We start from the raw sequence: 17,076 nt of genomic DNA, 5'->3' as shown, positions 1-17,076 counted from the left end.
GACAGCCAGAGGGGACAGAAGATGCTGGGCATCCCAGGAGGTTGGGAAGTGGGCGTCTGGAAGAAGCTGCCAGAGCAGAGGCTGAGCCGAGGACCCAAAGTGCCGTGAGGCAGAGACTGAGGGCAGGGGCTGGAGGGGCACCCACCGTGCTCCTGGTGCAAAGGTGAAGCCTGGTGAGGGCATGTGTGCCTGTTCCCAGACGGCAGGCCGCCGTCACCTCAGTCAGCCCTGCCAGACAGCCCCGAAGCCTGTGTGGAGCCGGCGGCACAGCTGGCCCTGAGGACAGCAGGCGGGCATACTCCCAGTCCTTATACTCCAGGGAGCTGCCTGCCTGAGGCCGAGGCCGTGCCTCCCGTGGACTGAGCGCTGGGACGGTGTGGGAGAGGCGTCCCACGCAGCGACGGGGAAGTTGCAATGCCCAGAGCTGGTAAAACAGCCCCAGGAAACTGAGACCGCAGAGTGAAGACGGTCTTGACACTCGGACACACAGAGACACTGGACGCCCCACGGGAGAAGCGCTGGACAGAGCGACCTGGCATCTCTGAGTCCCAAGAGGCGTGGTGGGGAAGCATTTGTGCAGATGCCCCACTGAGCACAGGGCCTCCTCTGTCACGGGGACAGGGACATGGCCTCAGCAGTCACGGGTGGAGGCAGGGGAGTGTCCTGCGCTTGAGTCCGGGCCCTCTCTCTGCCACACATGGAGCATGGGGGCTCCGAAAAGCATGGCATCCGTGCCGGGGCGTGTGCAAGTGTGTGTGGCTGAGCTGGCCCACACAACCGGGGAGCCTGTAGGTGCTGTGAGCTCCACTCTTACTTGTCCTTATCGCAGACGTGACTTCCCGTCCACTCGCAACTGCCCCAGAGCGGGGACCTTTGCGTGGGCTCTGGTCCAGCCCCTTTTCCTTTCGGCCAGTGGAGCATCCCTTTGGCTGTCGCCACAGTCGACGCGGGGCCCTGGCGCCCAGGCCCCTTCATCCCTGCAGGCGGGCGCCCAGCTTGCGTCCTCCACACTTTTCCTGCCAGGCCTCTGGCCTCTGGACAACCGCGTCTTGGCGGGAGGTCGAAGCCTGGGGCCCTGGTTGCACGTCCGCAGCCGCTCGCAAGAGCAGGCGCCTTCCTTCCCGCCCGCCCGGCCGGGCTGGCGCCGTGCGAGCCCTGTTTGTGCCAGTCTCATCCCTGGGCAGGCCTTGTCCTCTGCGATTGTGCGTGGCTGTGCTGTCGGAGTCCTGGCTCCCTGGTCTGTCCTCCGGCGGGTGGCGAGGGCTCCCGCCCCAGGCTCCTGAGGGCTCGGTCCTGTCCATGTGGCCCTGACCTGCCCTCCTTGAGCGACAGAAATGGGACCGGGTTGGGGGTGTCCTGTCTCAGTGGACAGGGGACGCCACAGTGTCCGGTGCGACATGAGTCCCTCAGCACACGTCTTGCTCGCAGAGGCCCTTTACATGAGCCGTGTGGCTGGGAGTGGGTGGGAGTCCCTGCTGGTTGAACCCCAAGCTGTGCCTTCCAGGACCGCATAATTGACGCCGGCCCCAAAGGCAACTACTCCCGGTTCATGAACCACAGCTGCCAACCCAACTGCGAGACCCTCAAGTGGACGGTGAATGGCGACACCCGTGTGGGCCTCTTCGCCGTGTGCGACATCCCTGCAGGTACCAGCTCCGCCCAGGGCCCTACGGTCCAGCCACAGGAGGAGGGAGGCTCTGGGAGCAGCGGGTGGGGGTGTGGCAGCTGCGTTCTGTCTGGAGCACCTGCTTTCTGAGGCGCGTGGCCCTGGGTGTCCACACCTGGCGTGTCTGTTCTTCCCAGGGACAGAGCTGACTTTCAACTACAACCTCGACTGCCTGGGCAACGAGAAGACCGTGTGCCGCTGCGGGGCCCCCAACTGCAGCGGGTTCCTCGGGGACCGGCCGAAGGTGAGGCCCCGCTCCTCAGATGTGGCCCTACTCATGGCTCTTGCCACACGGGCCGGCAGCCAGGACGGACAAGGTGTGGTCACAGCCGGTGGTGAGGTCCTGGACCTCCAGCCATGACCAGCCAAGTCCCCCGTGGGTTCGGCGTCCCAGGGCTGCCCGGGAGGGCCCCTGACGTTTCATCTCTAGCAGTCCGAGGGCCAGAAGCCCCTGATCCATGTGGTCAGGGCTGTGCCCACGCCCAGGCTCCTGGGAGGGTCTGTGACTCTGCAGCTTCAGGGGCCATCGGCCAGCTGTGGCCTGTGCGCGTCTGCTGCTTCTCCCAAGGACCCCAGTCCGGCTGGGCCTATGGCCCCTGCTGTGGTGTGACTGCACCCTGACTCAGGCACCAGCAGGTTGGGGTGCTGAGGGTCTTGGGCTGCTGGGAGGGGTGTGTGCCTGGTTTGCTTTCTGGGTTTGACTGCCCCCCCCCCCCCGCTCCTGAGGGGGCAGTTTGGGTGGCTTTGGTGAGCAGCCCTGCAGGCACACCCCCTGCCGTCCGGGGGGGGGAGCCCTTGCTCTTCTGACACCAGCCCCCCACAGGTGTCCATGTCCCTAAAGGAGCGTGCCTCTGCCCACGCGCTTCTTTCCATGACCCGAGCTCCGCTCTTCGTTCCAGACCTCCATGGTGCTTGCTTCAGAGGAAAAGGGCAAGAAGACCAAGAAGAAAAGCCGGCGGCGCCGGACCCGTGGGGAAGGGAAGAAGGTGTCAGAGGACGAATGCTTCCGCTGTGGTGATGGGGGCCAGCTGGTGCTGTGCGACCGCAAGGCCTGCGCCAAGGCCTACCACCTGGGCTGCCTGGGCCTGCGCAAGCGGCCCTTTGGTGCGTCCCAGCCACAGGGGTGCGGGGGCGGGGGAGGAGGACTGTGACCTCAGGAGGGCCTTTGGGTGCAAAGGTGGGAGAGCGGAGGGAGGGGGAGTCAGACGTGGGGGTGAGGCAGAGATGCATGTTTGGACAGTGGCAGGTGACATGGCACCCTCCTCCACCTGACGCAGGGCCCTTAGGGGTCAACACAGAAGTCCAAGTCCAAGTCCATCTGGCTGGGCCCCGGGCTGCAGGGAGGCACGTCTCTCTGGCCTGGCACCCTTGGCGGGTGGGCAGGAGGGGCCTGGCCAGGCCGCTGCCAGCTGACCCGCCGTCTCCTTGCAGGGAAGTGGGTGTGCCCATGGCACCACTGCGATGTGTGTGGCAAACCTTCCGCCTTGTTTTGCCACTTCTGCCCCAATTCGTTCTGCAAGGAGCACCAGGACGGGGCAGCATTCAGCGCCACCCAGGACGGGCGGCCCCGCTGCAGTGAGCACACCCTGGGCACAGAGTCCACTGCCTGCGCCCAGGCCTCGAAGCCCTGCCCTGAGCCTGTGAAGCCCAAGGGGAAGAGGAGGCGGAGGCGGTGCTGGCGGAGAGTCACGGAAGGCAAATAGCTCGGGGGGTCCTGACCAGGTGGGGGGGCCGCCGGCCGGTGGGCGGGCCGAGCATGGGACTGGCGGGGCCCAGGGCACCTCCGCAGGGACAGGGACAGTGACAGCAGCCTCAGCCTCCCCGGGAGGGAGCGCCTGCCCACCTCTGAGCCACCAGCTGCGCCGCTGCCTCTGCACTGACCGCCCCGAGCCGCGTGCTCAGGCGCTGAGACACACGCTTGCGACACAGCATTAGGGCTACACTTGAATTGCGGGGAGCGTTGAGGGTCTGGCCCCCCAACTTTTAGGTTCAAGTTATGATGGACATTAACTGGCACATGAAATGTTTTTATCTTGCCCAGACAGGTAGAGTAGTTTGTTCTCTTAACGAGACCCCTGGGCCCGCCTCCCCGACATCCTCACTTGGGGGGCCGGGTGGGCTCGCTGCGGGGACGGGCTCAGGCCCCCAGTCCCTTGGAAACCATGATCTTGGTCATCATTTTTGCTTTTATGAAACAGCTGTATTTTTTGTACTAATGTGAAATTTTTCATCAGAACGCTCCGTTCTCATCCTAGTGAGAAGCTGTCCCAGCAGTGGTGACAGGGATAGTAGTTTTAAGATTTTTTGAGTCGTTTCTTCTCTCCGTAGATTTGAACTAAGAGCCGCCACCGAGCCTGCCTGTCCAGTGCAGGCCCCTCCTCAGGGCCGTCTCCCACCGCACTAGGTTCTGGCCAACACTTGGGAAAAGACTGTGTACTTTTTCATTGGATTCTCTTTCTGGTTTCTTGCCTTTATTCTCAATATATTTTTGCTAAGCTTGTTTCATGACCACCACTGATTGAACCGTGTATTTACTGATGCGCCCCGAGTCCTCCCCACAGACAGGGGGCTCGGCGAGGGTGCGGCCTGCAGGCGTTTGCTTGGGCGCCGGCAGAGGGGTCTCTCCAGGTCTGCGGAGAGACCTGGAGATCAGAACTGGCCGCCTGAGCTCGAGTCCACTTCCTCACACCCGGTGGGTCTGTCTGTCCATGGAAGACAGGTGCGCTGGCCAGACCTGCTCAGCCAGGGCAACAGCTGCCCAAAAGGCCCCTGGGAGACCCCCAGGGGGCGAGACACTTCTAGAAAGTAGGAAGTTTTCTGTGGAAGATGTGATTCTTTTTTCCCAGGGTCCCTCTTGACCGTGGGAAGTTCAGAGCCCCCTGAAAAGGGGAGAGCACCCCACTGGCACCTACATGTGCTGAGAGGCCTGCCTGTCCCCACGTGCAAGGGGGCGGGGCCAACTAGCAACAGACTCTTTCTGACCTTTTCTTCTTAAAATAACACGAGAAGGACATCTGGCCTCCTGCAGAAAAGCCCACACAGCTGCCCCTGAGCACTGCTACTGAGGTCTCCTGCTCGTCTCCTGTGGGCTGTGGGGCCCAGACGGTAGGCCAGTCACGGCCCCAGACTGCTTTCCCCCTGGTCAGTGGGTTTTTGACATGGGCTGGGGTAGGGGTCTGCCGGGGTACGATCCAGTGCGGCCCCCCCCTCTGGAGCACTGACTGGTTGTCCTTATGGCCCTTCTCCCACGACCCTGGACAGAGCAGCCGCATGTGGAACCAGACGGGAGAACCAGGACCTGTTGCTTTCTGACCCTCCCAGGCCTGGCCTAGCCTGCCTGGAAACACGCTGGCCTGAGGGGACAGTTGTCTTGGGGGATGCTGGCTTGACGTGTAGACAGACACCCACTCCTTGTGTCCTCAGCACCTGCATTTGAGATGTGGGCACAGGTGGCACCCAGGGTCCTTGGGGTCTGAGCTGCTGTAGATGGGGCCCCGCTGCAGGCTGTGGTCCACACTTTTTTTTTAACAGAAATATCAACATGTGGTTGCCTCTCCCATACTCACCTCTGGGGACCTGGCCTTCAACCCAGGCCTGTGCCCTGACTGGGAATCGAACAGCAACTTTGGCTCACAGGCCCACACTCAAGCCACTGAGCCACACCAGCCAGGGCTCACACACATCCTTTCGAACCAGCTGAGGGAAGTCTGTGTTAGTCAAACCATCAGAATTTGTTTTGCAGTGCACTTTGGGGAGCAGATTAACTTATTTTTATATTTGACAGTAGTAAAATCTTGTGATTTTTTGAGTCACTTTGGTATTTCCAAATTTTTAAATGATCTTTCTGAAAGAACAGCAGAAAAACCATTTTCAACATGGTTCTCTTTCCAAACACTGTTAATGAGCAAATAACACTAACTTTGAAAAAGTTACTTTAGGAAACCAGTTTAGGAATCTTGAGCTGCACCAAGCTTTTGGAGTGGCAGCTGAGTGTGAAGGGCCTTCCCACTGGGGCCGGCAGTGGCTTGTGTGTGTGTGTGTGTGTGTGGGGGGGGTTCAACCTCTTGAATCCTCAGCTTCAGCCCATTGTCATTAATGTGAAGCAGAAACAAAACAAAAACTGCCCCAAACCTCAGGGTTCCTCGGGATCAGGAGTGTGTGCCCGTGTGCGGTCACACCTGCTGTGCCAACCCTGGCCAGGGAAGGTGGGCGTGGTCTGCGGAGCAGGGGCAGCCTGTGGCCACCGTGGGGGAGCCCGGCAAGGCCCACACATGCTCGGAGGACCCACCCTCATTCCTGGCCCCACCCCCAAACTCAGGTCCGTGCCTCTGATGCCCGCGAAGTATTCCTCTCAGTGGCCACTGTCTGTCTCTCCAGCCGCCTCTTCTCACTTGGAGGCGACTGGCCCCGTCTGACTGGGAGTTAATGTGAGCGACTGCCTGTGGCCAGTCCGGTCCCCCATGTGCATGCTGGTGAATGCAAGGGCACTGTGTCCACCGCACCCTGCCAGAAACGAGCTGTGGACGTCCACCTGCCAGCTGGCACCTGAACTTTGTGCACCAGGAGGGCAGGCCCCTTTTAGGGAGACTGGGTGCCACCCCCAGCTGCAACAGACTCAGAAGCGTGACGCTTACTTCTGGGGGTGCATGTGCTCAAGTGCAGATCTGGAAGTCACCCGTGCTGGGGGAAACAGTATTTCGAGTGGGACGTTGTTTGGAAAATTGTGTATTTTTGTATTAAAACATGTTTAAAGGCTCCTTCCTCACATTTGTTTTATGTGGGACTGCGTTTGCAGTGCTGGGCTTTCTCCCACTTACTGTGAGCCGCCTGTCACTGCAGGGCTGACACCTGCACACGGGGAAGGGCTCCCGCCTGCAGCAGCCACTCTGCCCTGGGCTTGGCTGGGAGTGGACACTGTGCCCCGGGAGTGGTGCCGACTGCTGGACACAGTGAGTGCAGCTCTGATTTTGGAAAACGGTCTTTTAATCTTAAAAATACGTCGGTTCCAAATCCCCATTAGAGATGAAGTGGTCAGGAGGGAGGGGTACTGCGGCCTCCGCACCCGGCCCCAAGCATGCGCTGGCGCCCTCTGCGGCGGAGGCCTGCTCACCAGCGCTCCCGGCTGCCCAGAAGGCAACGGGAAGCCTGCAGCAGGGGCTGGGGCTCAGCTGCAGGCAGCTCTTCTCAGGCCACAGGGCTGCCTCTGGTCCCCTCGGCCTCAAGGGTGGGGAAAGCCCCTCCCCTTGGCCAGCGGAATTTAAGAAAAATAAAAAAGGTAAAAGTCCAACAGGCAGAACTGTCACTAAAACTAGGAAGCTGTAACTTTTTGGGTTAACTTTAACATTCAAAAGTGTAATATCGAATCCAAAAAAGTGTCTTAGATCACACAAAAAGTAACCCATATTAAAATTTAAAAACAAGTCCAAAACACCCCCGAGAACTGAATCTAAAGTGTGAGTGGGCTGGGGTACGGCAGGGCACCAGAGGCCGGTCCCTCGGTGACACTGCAGCGCCGCCATCCCTCGAGCCGGCGTCAGGCCCACAGAGGTGGGTGGCGGCTCCTAAGACACATTGGCCATGGGCTTGTACTTCTTGAAGCGCGTCCACTGGCCCGTGGCGTAGTTCATCTCGAACACAGTGTCCACCAGCATGGTGGTGCTGCCCTGGCCGTCTGCCTTGGGCAGGTCCTCGGTGTGCTCGCTGAGTTTGATCTGGATCACGTCACCCTGCTCCTGGCACGGGTTCTCTGTGGAGGGTGTGGGCTCTGGGCGGGGGCCGTGGCCCAGTGGCCTGAGCCCTCCCTGCAGGGCCCTGCACCCCCCGCCGCCCCCGGCCCAGCCAAGTGGACCCACCTCGGGAGCCGGCCATGAAGCCCAGGATGAGGGCCTTCTCGGGCCGCGTGACCTTGTTGGCCGTCTTGAACATCTCCTGCGCAGCAAACATCTGCTCTCTCTGCAGGCGCAGTGAGGGTGAGGGCTGGGCCACCGACCCTCAGCCCTGCCAGGGTCCCCCCGTCTTGCAGGCCCAGACCAGGCTCCCTGGCAACCTGGGCTACAGGGGTAGAGGGGCGAGGCCACAGCACTTGCCCGGCGGCCTGTGGCCTTCCAGGGCACACCTACCGTGAGGGACAGGTTCTTCTTGGGTTGCGGCTGGGCAGGGGGCTGGGCCTGTGGGGCCACCATGGCCACCGGCGGTGCCTGAGCAGCAGGGGTGGCGGCAGGGGGTGTCGTGGGCGTCAGGGGAGAGGCCGGCGCAGCAGGTACAGGTGTGGGCGTGGCTGGGCTCAGGCCGCTGTTGTACATGGGCGCCCGCTGTTTGAACTGAGCCGGCAAGGCAGGGGCTGGGGTGCTGGGCTCCTCGGGGGGCCGGCTGGCCTGAAGGCTGGCTTCCCGGGAAGGCGGGGCTGTAAGCACAGCAGGGCTGGCTGAGGCTGGCAGGACCAGGAGGTCCCACTGGACTCTGTGCCAGGCCTCACCTTGCCTAGCCTGGAGGGGGCAGGCTCTACCCACCCCCCCACCCCCAGCCCTGATGCCAGCCGTGTCCAGCCCAAACCGGCACTGCCAGCTTTTGCTGCCACGGGTCCCGAGACCTCAGCTCCGCGAGTCTCTAGGCCCTCAGGAGGCCTCCCCGCCCAGAGCTGGGGCTGGGCCCCAGGTCTCAGGCCTTTTCAGATGGACAGACAAGACACCCAGGATCTGGCCAGGTCTGCCCCCTTGGGCCCCAAATCCTGGCAGAAAAAGCCGAGTGGAAACTGCAGAGCGGGACCCGCTGGCTCAGGCCTCTCCAGACTCGAGGGCTGCAAGGGTTCTGGTGGGCCCTGAGGTACTGTCACCTCGGCCCCTCCTCCCATGCCCAACCCGAGGCAGTGCTGTGCAGCTGGACACGGGGCCACTGCCTGCTGCCCCAGGCAGGGCAGAACAGGGAAAACTGGGCTTATTTCTCAGCCTGTGCCCCCAGCAGGCACCAGCAGGGCTGGAGGGCCACGTGGGACCCCCCAACACCCAAGGAAGCACTGGGTGGGGGCCCCTCGGGAAGGTCGCCGGCATGCCGTGCTGCCCTGCCGCTGGCTCACCTGCCGGGGCCTCGGAGCTGGGGATGTAGGATGAGGCAGGGACTGCGCTGGGTGTGGCGGGCAGGTAGCTTGTGGAGGGCAGCGCAGGCTCGCTGTTCAGAGCCCCGAGTTTCTGGAATATGGTGCATGGAGAGGCCTGGGTCGCAGCACTGCCCCCACGGGGGCTGAGCCGGAAACACTGGAATGTACCTCCGCACCCCCTACCCCAGGCTGGGGAAGGGACCACTCCGGGCCACAAGGCCCCTGCCCGGCACAGCCCCCCAACCCAGACCCGCCCGAGCAGAGGACAGCTCCTGTTTGGTTAAGGAGCTGGCACACCAGCCATCTTTGAGGAGAGGAGGAAGCACAACCAGGGTTTTCTCATCACACGCGCGCGGCGGAAGGCGGGGGGGCGGGCGCGAGGAGGAGACATGGCTCCAGCCACAAGCTGCTCACGGCCCGCATCGGGGCTACGCCCAGCCCTGGCGCTGTCTCCCTCACCCTCTCGCCCTGGTGGGGGGCCCTGGCCAGCTGCCCCTGCACACGCACACCACACACGCGTGCACACACATGTTCTTTGACAACCGCCTCTGGTGGCTGAGAATCGGGACAAGAGGGAGGAGCCACGGCCGCACCGAGGCCCTACCTGCGTGGACACCAGGCCGGCTGCGTAGTCGGGGGTGGCGTTCTCGATGACCGTCTCCTCCTTGGCTGGCTTTTCCACCACCTCTGTATCTGCTGACAGAGCCTGGTCAGTGCCCCTGGAGGCCCCCTCAAGTGGGCTCAGCAAGCCAGTCTCAAAACGCTGCCTGAGTCTGCCCTTCCAACCCAGCTCCAGGCAGAGAGAACGGGCCCCAGGGGAAGGGCTGCCACCTGCAGCTCCCGCCCGAGACACGCGCTCACGCAGAGAGCACCAGAGCAGGGGAGGGCAGCCCGGAGTGCCGCCCCGCGGACCCCACCAGGACCCCGGCACCCACCCAGCGTCTTCCTCCTTCTCTTCGCCTCTCGGCCGGCACCAACCATGTCCAGCTCAGAAATGTCCAGCAGCTGCCAAGATAGACAGAAGCCTGCCCTTAACTACAACACGAGGCACGCCGAGACCCGCTGTGCCGGGCTGCAGACAGCAAAGAGGACGTGCCCACCTTCACACCCCTCTCCTTCCGCAGGGGCGTCCTTGAGGGTGGCACAGGGGTCCGGTTCCCGGCAGGGCTGAAGACGCTGGGTGCAGTGGGGCTCCGGAAGGGCGCCTGCTTTGGGATGCCTTTGAGTGGGGCTGGAACAGGACAGCGCCCATCAGAGGCGACGGTGGCAGAGACGGCCAGTCCCCTGCCACGTGCGTCCTCGGCCTCCACCAGGCGCAGAGGCACCTCTGCGGGAAGAGGCTCGCCGCCCGCTCACTGGCCCACGAGGCCCTGGAGTCTGCTGGCTGCTGAGCGGGCCGAGCCGACCCCACAGACGTGCCGCATCTACTGGAGGTGACAACCCCGGGTCACCTGTACCTGTCCTTAGGGAGGGCTGAAAAATCCAGAACAAGGCCTTGGCAAGCAATGACCTCACAGCCAACCTGAGACATTTTTGCCAAAAAACACTGAACAAAAAGCGCAGCCCAGCAGCCATCTGCCCTGCCACTCCGCACCACTCAGTGCGTAGGCCTGCTGCACGGTCAACACCTCCCTCACTGACCAGGCCTTGTCCGTCCGCACCTGGACACAGCAGGGACAGTTCCTCTTAACATGGCCTGGCCCACCCCTGGGGGCCCCGCCTCGGCGCTCAGCACGTGGGCCCTCGAAGCCAGGCCAACAGGGCCAGGGGCGGACCTACTGCCACTCCTGCCCCTAGAGAGGCCACTCACACTTCTTGTGCTTCCACGGCCACAACAGCAACAGCGTGCCATGCAGTGAGAGCCCGGGACCACCCCTCACACAGTGACAAGTCGGCTGGCGCCCAGACACCAGGCCCCACTCAGCAGGTCCAGAACTGTGGGCCTGCGTGTGGCAGACAGCAGGGGAGCGGAGCAGGCCTGCCCACAGAGTGTGGCCTGGGGACTCCCTTGGGCTCCAGAGTCTTGCTCATCTGTGGCTCTCATGTGCCCTGTCTTCTCAGCTGTGTGCTGGGCCCTGGGCGGTGAGCTCTGTGTGGACAGGGGGCACATGGTGACAGGAAACAGGAGTAGGGCCGTCCTTCCCTCTGGGCTCTTGGCCTGGGCCATCTGGAGGGAAGCTGCAGGGCACCTGATTTTCAATTGCTTGGGTCGTGCGTTTGGGGCTCTGTGCTCCTGACCCCAGGAGAGGAGCAGGCCTGGGAGGACGAGGTGGGACCACTGGCTCCCAGGCACCACCCTCCCCAACCATCAGCCTGCAAGTGGGGGCGGGGGGCAGCGGCAGGAGCACAGGCCCAGCCCCCCACCAGGGAGCAGCACCGCAGGCTCATGGGCCTCAGAGCTGGCCGGACCCTGCACTTGCCACGTTTGACAGAAAGGAATGTTCCAGCCCTCGCACCTGCTGGGGACGTGCTGCACTTGCTGGAACTTGTATGAATCCCTCCACAGAAGAAAATGCTTCACTGTTTGGCACTCGGTTTCAGCACTTGCCACGAGCTCCGGAAGCAGCTGCTGACGAGTGCTGAGGTGCCCTGCGCCTTGACCCTGTGCCCTTGACCCTGGAAGAGGCCAGCCCTGTGCTCTGCCCTCAGCTCCCTCTGCTGGCCAGTGGCTCTGGAGGTCAGACCTCAGCCTTTGAGCACCTCTGCCCATGAGGAAAAATCTCTCATCTTTTAGGTCCGACCGGCCTGGCGGGCGGGTAGTTCTGGGCCCCATGCTGGCCCGCAGCCAAGAAGCCCTCTGGTGCCGGGCGTGGTCCAGGGGCCACTCCGGTGAGGGGCACGAGGCCTTACTTGTGGTGTCCATCTTGCGGAGCAGCCCCCGGCCCTTGGCGTGGAAGGGCACCCCTGCGCTCCTCTTCAGCTGCTGGGCAGTCTCGGTGGCTGTAAGGAGAGGGCGGTGCATGTCAGCCCACCCCAAAAGGACACCATGCCTCTGCTGCCGGTGAGTCCAGCCCCCACCCATCTGACAGAGAGGTGTGTCCCTGCAGACGCCAGGTCTGCCCTCTGAGTGAGCCCTCGCCCGCTCACTGGGAGTCCGAGGCGAGCTCGGACGCTACAGCCACGTGTTCTGAGCACAAAGTAGAGCCATGGGTGGGATGCCAGGCACTCTGATGGGGTCCCAGGGGGTCTGCATGGCCGCACACCCTGTGTGAGGCCCAGTGGGGCGTGGGCATCCCTGGAGCTCTCCTGCAGAAGCACCAGGAAGGACGTCAGAGTGGTCTGGGGCAGGGCTCAGGGAGGGACAGAGCCCTGAGCTACACCAGCTCTGGGAAAGCAGAACTGGTCTGGCCCTAGGACACTGCCAGGTTCACTCAGGTTCCTTGGAAACGGCATTTTCACGTTATTAACACCCATTCCACAGCGCTGACGTCTGACTGAAGGAGTGCCCCCCCTCCTTCCCCTGACAGGTCCCTCCCACACATAACCCTGACCCCACGATGCAAGAACACGTTGAGTAAAGCCACCAGACATTTGTGAAGCCAGCCTGAGATCAAGACGAAGGTCACGTTGCGGGAGCAGAGCCGACCTTTGCGAGGCTGCCTGGCTCTCTGACCTTGTGACTTAGTTGGTACAAATTCAATTTTGTTACAAACACTCGGTGTTACAAACACCAGAAAATTCTGAAGTTTGTAAAATAGGCTTTTAGAAAACAGTTCAGCATAGCAATAAAATTTCAAGAAATAAAACAGAACCAAACAAAAACCCTTAGGACTTTCTGTAGGACCCCCATGGTCTTCAGCACACAGCTTAGGTCCCATAAAACGGCGACAGCGCCAAGGAGAAGCGCAGGACAGAAGCGCAGGACCTGGCGGAAGCGCAGTGGGCGGCGCACCCCCCCCCCCCCCCCCCGCGCGGCGGGGCACTCACACTTCTGCAGGAGCTCGGCCCTCAGCGTGGCGCTCTTCGGCTTCCTCTTCAGCTGGAAGTGCTTCACCGGAGGGGTGAGCGGGCCGGCCAGGGTGGTCAGGGCGCTCTTATTCAGGTACCGGCACTCCAGCGGCAGCATGGCGGATGCCTCACACTCAGTCACTGTCCGTTGGAGGAGCGGCGCACGGTCAGGGGGCGCGGCGCACGGTCAGGAGGCGCGCCTCCCTTTCTGAGCGCACAGCCCGCCGTCTACAGTCACGGGGCAGGGACCCACGGGGGGCAGCACCCGAGACGCTGCCACCACAGCTGAGGCGACGTCCTCTGCTGGCTCCAACTCCCTGGCCAGGGCAGGGGCTGGGGGAAGGGGGAGCAGCGCACTGCACCTGCGCAGGCTCTCAGACATTTGCAAATATTTTCTAAGTGGCTTTCGGTTCCCCTTCTGAACGACTTAACTGCTGGAGTTGTCTGCGCTCTGTGACAGCCTGGATGGGCGAGGGGAGGGACTGCAAGGGGAGAGTGCGCAGGAACACCAGAAGTGCGTGAAAAGTTTCAGAAAAACACGTGCGGGGGCGGGGACACACGAGCGCACTGTGGTTCTAAAATCCTCTACCACGTCCTAAAGTCAGCCAGTCCCCAGCATGACACCCTGAAAGCCAGATTCCTTTAAGAAAAGATGATTTTGCTCTTTGGAAGCCATTTCCCTCCCTCGACACAAACCAAACCCACACACGTACCCTTTTCTCTAAGTTCTCCTAAAATATCTTGAACGTTGGGATTCTGCTCCTCGAGATCGAGGTTGAGTGAGCCCGTGTCTGGAAAGGACTTGAGGATGTCGGCGACCATAAGCACCCAGGGATCCGAGTCCAGGGTGGCCAGCTGGATGACCTCGGTCAGGGCGCCTTTCATCTGCCCAGGGAGGAGAGCCAGAGTCCTGAGCAGGGCCTGCCCTGCCCACCCAGGAGCCTGGCGCCCCTCCTCGGAGGGGCGCTGCTGCCCCACTGGGGGGGGGGCAGAAAGGGGTGCACCAGGGGGGTGCGGCCAGAGCCTTTGTTTTCATTTATTTATTTTTAAGACTTTAATTATGTGCCCTGGCTGGCGTGGCTCACGGGGAAAAAGCTCTGCAGAGGGAAAGCAGCTGGTTGCCCGAGACCACAAGCTGTCTGACTGCACTTAGAAGGAAACTTCTAGAACAGCCAAGTCCACAGACCAAGGAAGCAGCCAGGTGGGGCCCAGGGCCAGGAGGTGTGGGGGATTGGTATAGGGTTTGTTTCGGAGTAGATGGAGATGCTCTAAAACTGACTAGGATGACATTAGATGGGTGAGTGGCATGGTACTTGAACTACATTTTAGTAGAGCTATTAAAGCTCATTCATGATTAAAATAATTCTTAAAAAATCTAGAAATGTAAGAGAAGTTCCCTAACCAGGCACAAGGTATCTATCAGGGAACAGAAAACAGCAAGCAACAAAGCACTGAAGGTTCTCTCTGTGGATCAGAAACTAGGCAACACATGGGGGGCAGGGGGGTGCAGAAGAGAAAAAGTGATAGAGAACACAGAAAAATAAAGATTCTGCAGCGAAATAATTACAATTAGTAACATTTCAGCACAGATGCTATTCACACACTCATCTAAAAAGAAAATATAAAATGCTTGCTCTGCCTGGTGTGGCTCAGTGGTCTGAGCACCTGCCTGCGAACCAAAGGGTTGCAGGTTCGATTCCCAGTCAGGGTACATGCCTGGGTTGCAGGCCAGGTCCCAGTAGGGGGCATGTGAGAGGCAACCACACATTGATGTTTCTCTCCCTCTTCCTCCCCCCTCTTTAAAAATAAGTAGGTAAAATAATTTAGAAAAGGAAAGAAAATAAAATTCTAATGTGTTTATAACAGCATAAGAAAATGTGAAATATCCAGAAACTTGTCTAACAGAAGGTGGAAGGCCTCTATGGAGGAAATCACAAAACTTTATAGTAAACATTAAAGAAGATCTAAGTAGAGAGGGATACCTGCACCCACAATTTATAAGATTCAATATTGAAATGATTTCTCCCCAGAATGAACTAAATTCTACTCGGCCTTAATGAGCATCCCCTGGCTGCTCGTGGGTGCCTGTGTAAGCTGGTCATGCGGGGTGCGGGGGCTCCTTCTGAAAAAGGAAGTGGTCAGCAGCCCAGTCAGCTGCCCGCACTGAGGCACCAGGTCCTGTACCAGGACCTAGTGGGATCCTAGCACCTGATCTGTCTCTACACAGCAGAGTGGAGCCCAGACGGACAGCCGTGGCCCCAGTGACAGTGCAGATCAGCAGTCCCTTCGGAAGCATGAAGGACAGTCTCTCAGTAAATGAACGGTGCCAGGCTGACGACACATCTGTATGGACAGAACCAGCTCCGCGTGGTTAGCCACTCATTCCAGGTGGACGCCAAGGTGTGAGGCACGACTGCACACTCTGACTCCACGGTGCACGGCCCCCCAACCGCGAAGCAGCCACACTGCAGGGCGCCTGTAACACATGCAACCAAAACAGGACTGCTACCCAGCCTTGATTTTTAAAAACTTCCTACAAAGCAGCAGCAACAATAACAAAAAAAAGAATCAGAAACAAAAACCCGAATAGCCCTGGGTGGTGTAGCTCAGTGGATTGAGCGCAGGCTTGCGAACCAAAGCATCACTGGTTTGATTCCCAGTCAGGGCACATGCCCGGGTTGCAGGCCAGTTCCCAGTAGGGGTGTGCTAGAGGCAGCCATATACTGATGTTTCACTCCCTCTTTCTCCCTCCCTTCCCCATCTCTCTAAAATAAATGAATTAAATTTAAAAAAAGAGATCTGAACAGACAATTCACAAAAAAAGAACTTCAAATAGTGAATGAACACACGCAAGGGTGCTGGGATGACATGGGAAGCAGGCACCTGGTGCCAGCAGTTAATAAATCTTCAACTCCCCCACCCCGCCCCCCAAGTTCTGTAACTACATGCTGGGAGGGCATGAGGGAGACACTGCTGTGAGCATTTCAAAACAAACACACCCAGTCGCTCCCCGGCACACCGAAACCAATGGGACGCAACCAATGGGACGCTGCAGATCGATTACACCCCAGTAGGAAAGGTGCAGGAGCTTTGGAAAACAAAATCCACGGAACGAAGTCCGGCGAGCTTGGGGAAGGAGTTTAATCTTTTAAACCACTTTGAAAAACAACCTGGCATGAAGCCATCAGCCCCCTTCCACTACCACAGAGGGTGGAACCGAACGCCGTGATCCTGGCCACAGCAGGGCTCCCAGCAGCAGGGGCTGGCCGGCTCGGGTGTCCACGCGACAACGCGGCGGCGTGCTCAGAAAGCGGCCACAGGAAGGCCAAGCTCCCACACCGCACGCACGCGCGACGCACACACACGCACGCCCACGATGCGCATAGCTGCGCGCACACAGTGCTCACACCGGGCACCACCGGGGCCCCCGGTGCAGCGGCGGACTGCCTACGCTGTTGATAAGATTACACAGAAAGGCGCGTTGCGGGGAGGGCGGGGGGGGGGGCGGGAACGCGGGGACCTGCAGGCAGGGCGACCGCCATCGCAGCGAGCGGGTCCCAGGGCCTCGCTGGCGCCGCTGTGGACGTCACACCTCACAACACAAACAGTTGTGAACGACTACTCCCTGGTCGCGATCGCAACGTAGCTGGGGAGCCTCCACCAACAGTGGCCCCAAAACTGACTAACAACCGTTCACTTCGCCCGAAAACAGCACAACGCACCGCTGGAGAAACACACTGACGGCCCCACCCCCGAGCCGGACGCGGGCGTGCGGAGAGGGCCGGAGGGACGCGTGGGCCTGCACGTGCGCTGGCGCGCTGGCGCGGCCGCTGGGAAGTCCAGCGGAGACTGGGGCTCGGCTGGGCTCGGCTCGGCACGGCCCGGCCCGTCCGGCTCCCCACGCCGGACCCGGACGAAGCTCGGCTCGCCCCCGCGAACCCGGTGCAAGCAGGTGCCCGCGTCTATCCTTGCCGCCTGGAGCCCCACCCCCACAGCTGACGGGCGCCGCCTCCCCTCCCCGAGAAGGGGGTCGGGTGGGGGCCGAGGGGCTGCGGGGGACTCCGGATCTGGGCTCCGTTACGGGAGGCCGTCCCCGCGCCGCGCACCGCCGCCGGCGCCTTACCTCGTCCACCGTGCGGCGTGGGAGGTGCAGCGTCCCAAGCAGCAGCTTGAGCTTCACGGCCGACGAGAGGCCGTGGAAGCAGAGGCGGATGTTGTCGATGACTGCGGGCGTGAGCAGGGACGCGATGCTGGGTGGTGCCCACAGCTCGTCCGTGGCCCCCAGTTTGTTGTGCAGCCACAGGCCCGTGTCGCTCTCCCGCATTGACGCCATCTTGAGGGGAAAAAGCCGAGCGCCGCCGCCGATCCG

The 17,076-nt window shown here is 61.1% G+C and overlaps 2 protein-coding genes and 1 non-coding gene across 5 annotated transcripts in view; 2 read left to right on the top strand and 1 right to left on the bottom strand.

Moving 5' to 3' along the window:
- Positions 1-4,177, top strand: part of NSD2 (nuclear receptor binding SET domain protein 2) — a 46,460-nt gene extending 42,283 nt beyond the window's left edge. For both annotated transcript variants that reach the window (XM_037046989.1, XM_037046981.1), the window contains exons 19-22: positions 1,505-1,646; positions 1,804-1,910; positions 2,566-2,770; positions 3,098-4,177. In XM_037046989.1, the coding sequence (XP_036902884.1) occupies positions 1,505-1,646; positions 1,804-1,910; positions 2,566-2,770; positions 3,098-3,369 (726 nt within the window). In that variant the 3' untranslated portion in view covers positions 3,370-4,177. The remainder of the gene's footprint in view (positions 1-1,504; positions 1,647-1,803; positions 1,911-2,565; positions 2,771-3,097) is intronic.
- Positions 1,274-1,398, top strand: LOC118989961 (small Cajal body-specific RNA 23). The gene has a single exon (XR_005067140.1).
- Positions 4,178-7,153: 2,976 nt separating the features above from the next.
- Positions 7,154-17,062, bottom strand: NELFA (negative elongation factor complex member A). 2 transcript variants are annotated; one of them, XM_037047007.1, is made up of 11 exons: positions 16,831-17,062; positions 13,421-13,592; positions 12,687-12,848; positions 11,610-11,699; positions 9,860-9,990; positions 9,695-9,764; positions 9,364-9,455; positions 8,739-8,850; positions 7,786-8,069; positions 7,519-7,618; positions 7,154-7,412 (listed from the first exon to the last, which is right to left on the bottom strand). In XM_037047007.1, exons 1-11 carry the CDS (start codon positions 17,038-17,040, stop codon positions 7,228-7,230), a joined length of 1,608 nt encoding a protein of 535 aa, XP_036902902.1. In that variant the 5' UTR covers positions 17,041-17,062; the 3' UTR covers positions 7,154-7,227. The 2 variants fall into 2 exon arrangements, with proteins under 2 accessions (XP_036902902.1, XP_036902910.1); XM_037047015.1 differs by having other exon boundaries at positions 9,364-9,452.
- Between the last annotated feature and the right edge of the window lie 14 nt (positions 17,063-17,076).

Source organism: Sturnira hondurensis, unplaced genomic scaffold, assembly GCF_014824575.4.
Source record: "Sturnira hondurensis isolate 20B ecotype Veracruz unplaced genomic scaffold, ASM1482457v3 Scaffold0000780, whole genome shotgun sequence".
Lineage (NCBI taxonomy): Eukaryota > Metazoa > Chordata > Mammalia > Chiroptera > Phyllostomidae > Sturnira > Sturnira hondurensis.
This window is presented reverse-complemented; position numbering and strand designations above follow the sequence as displayed.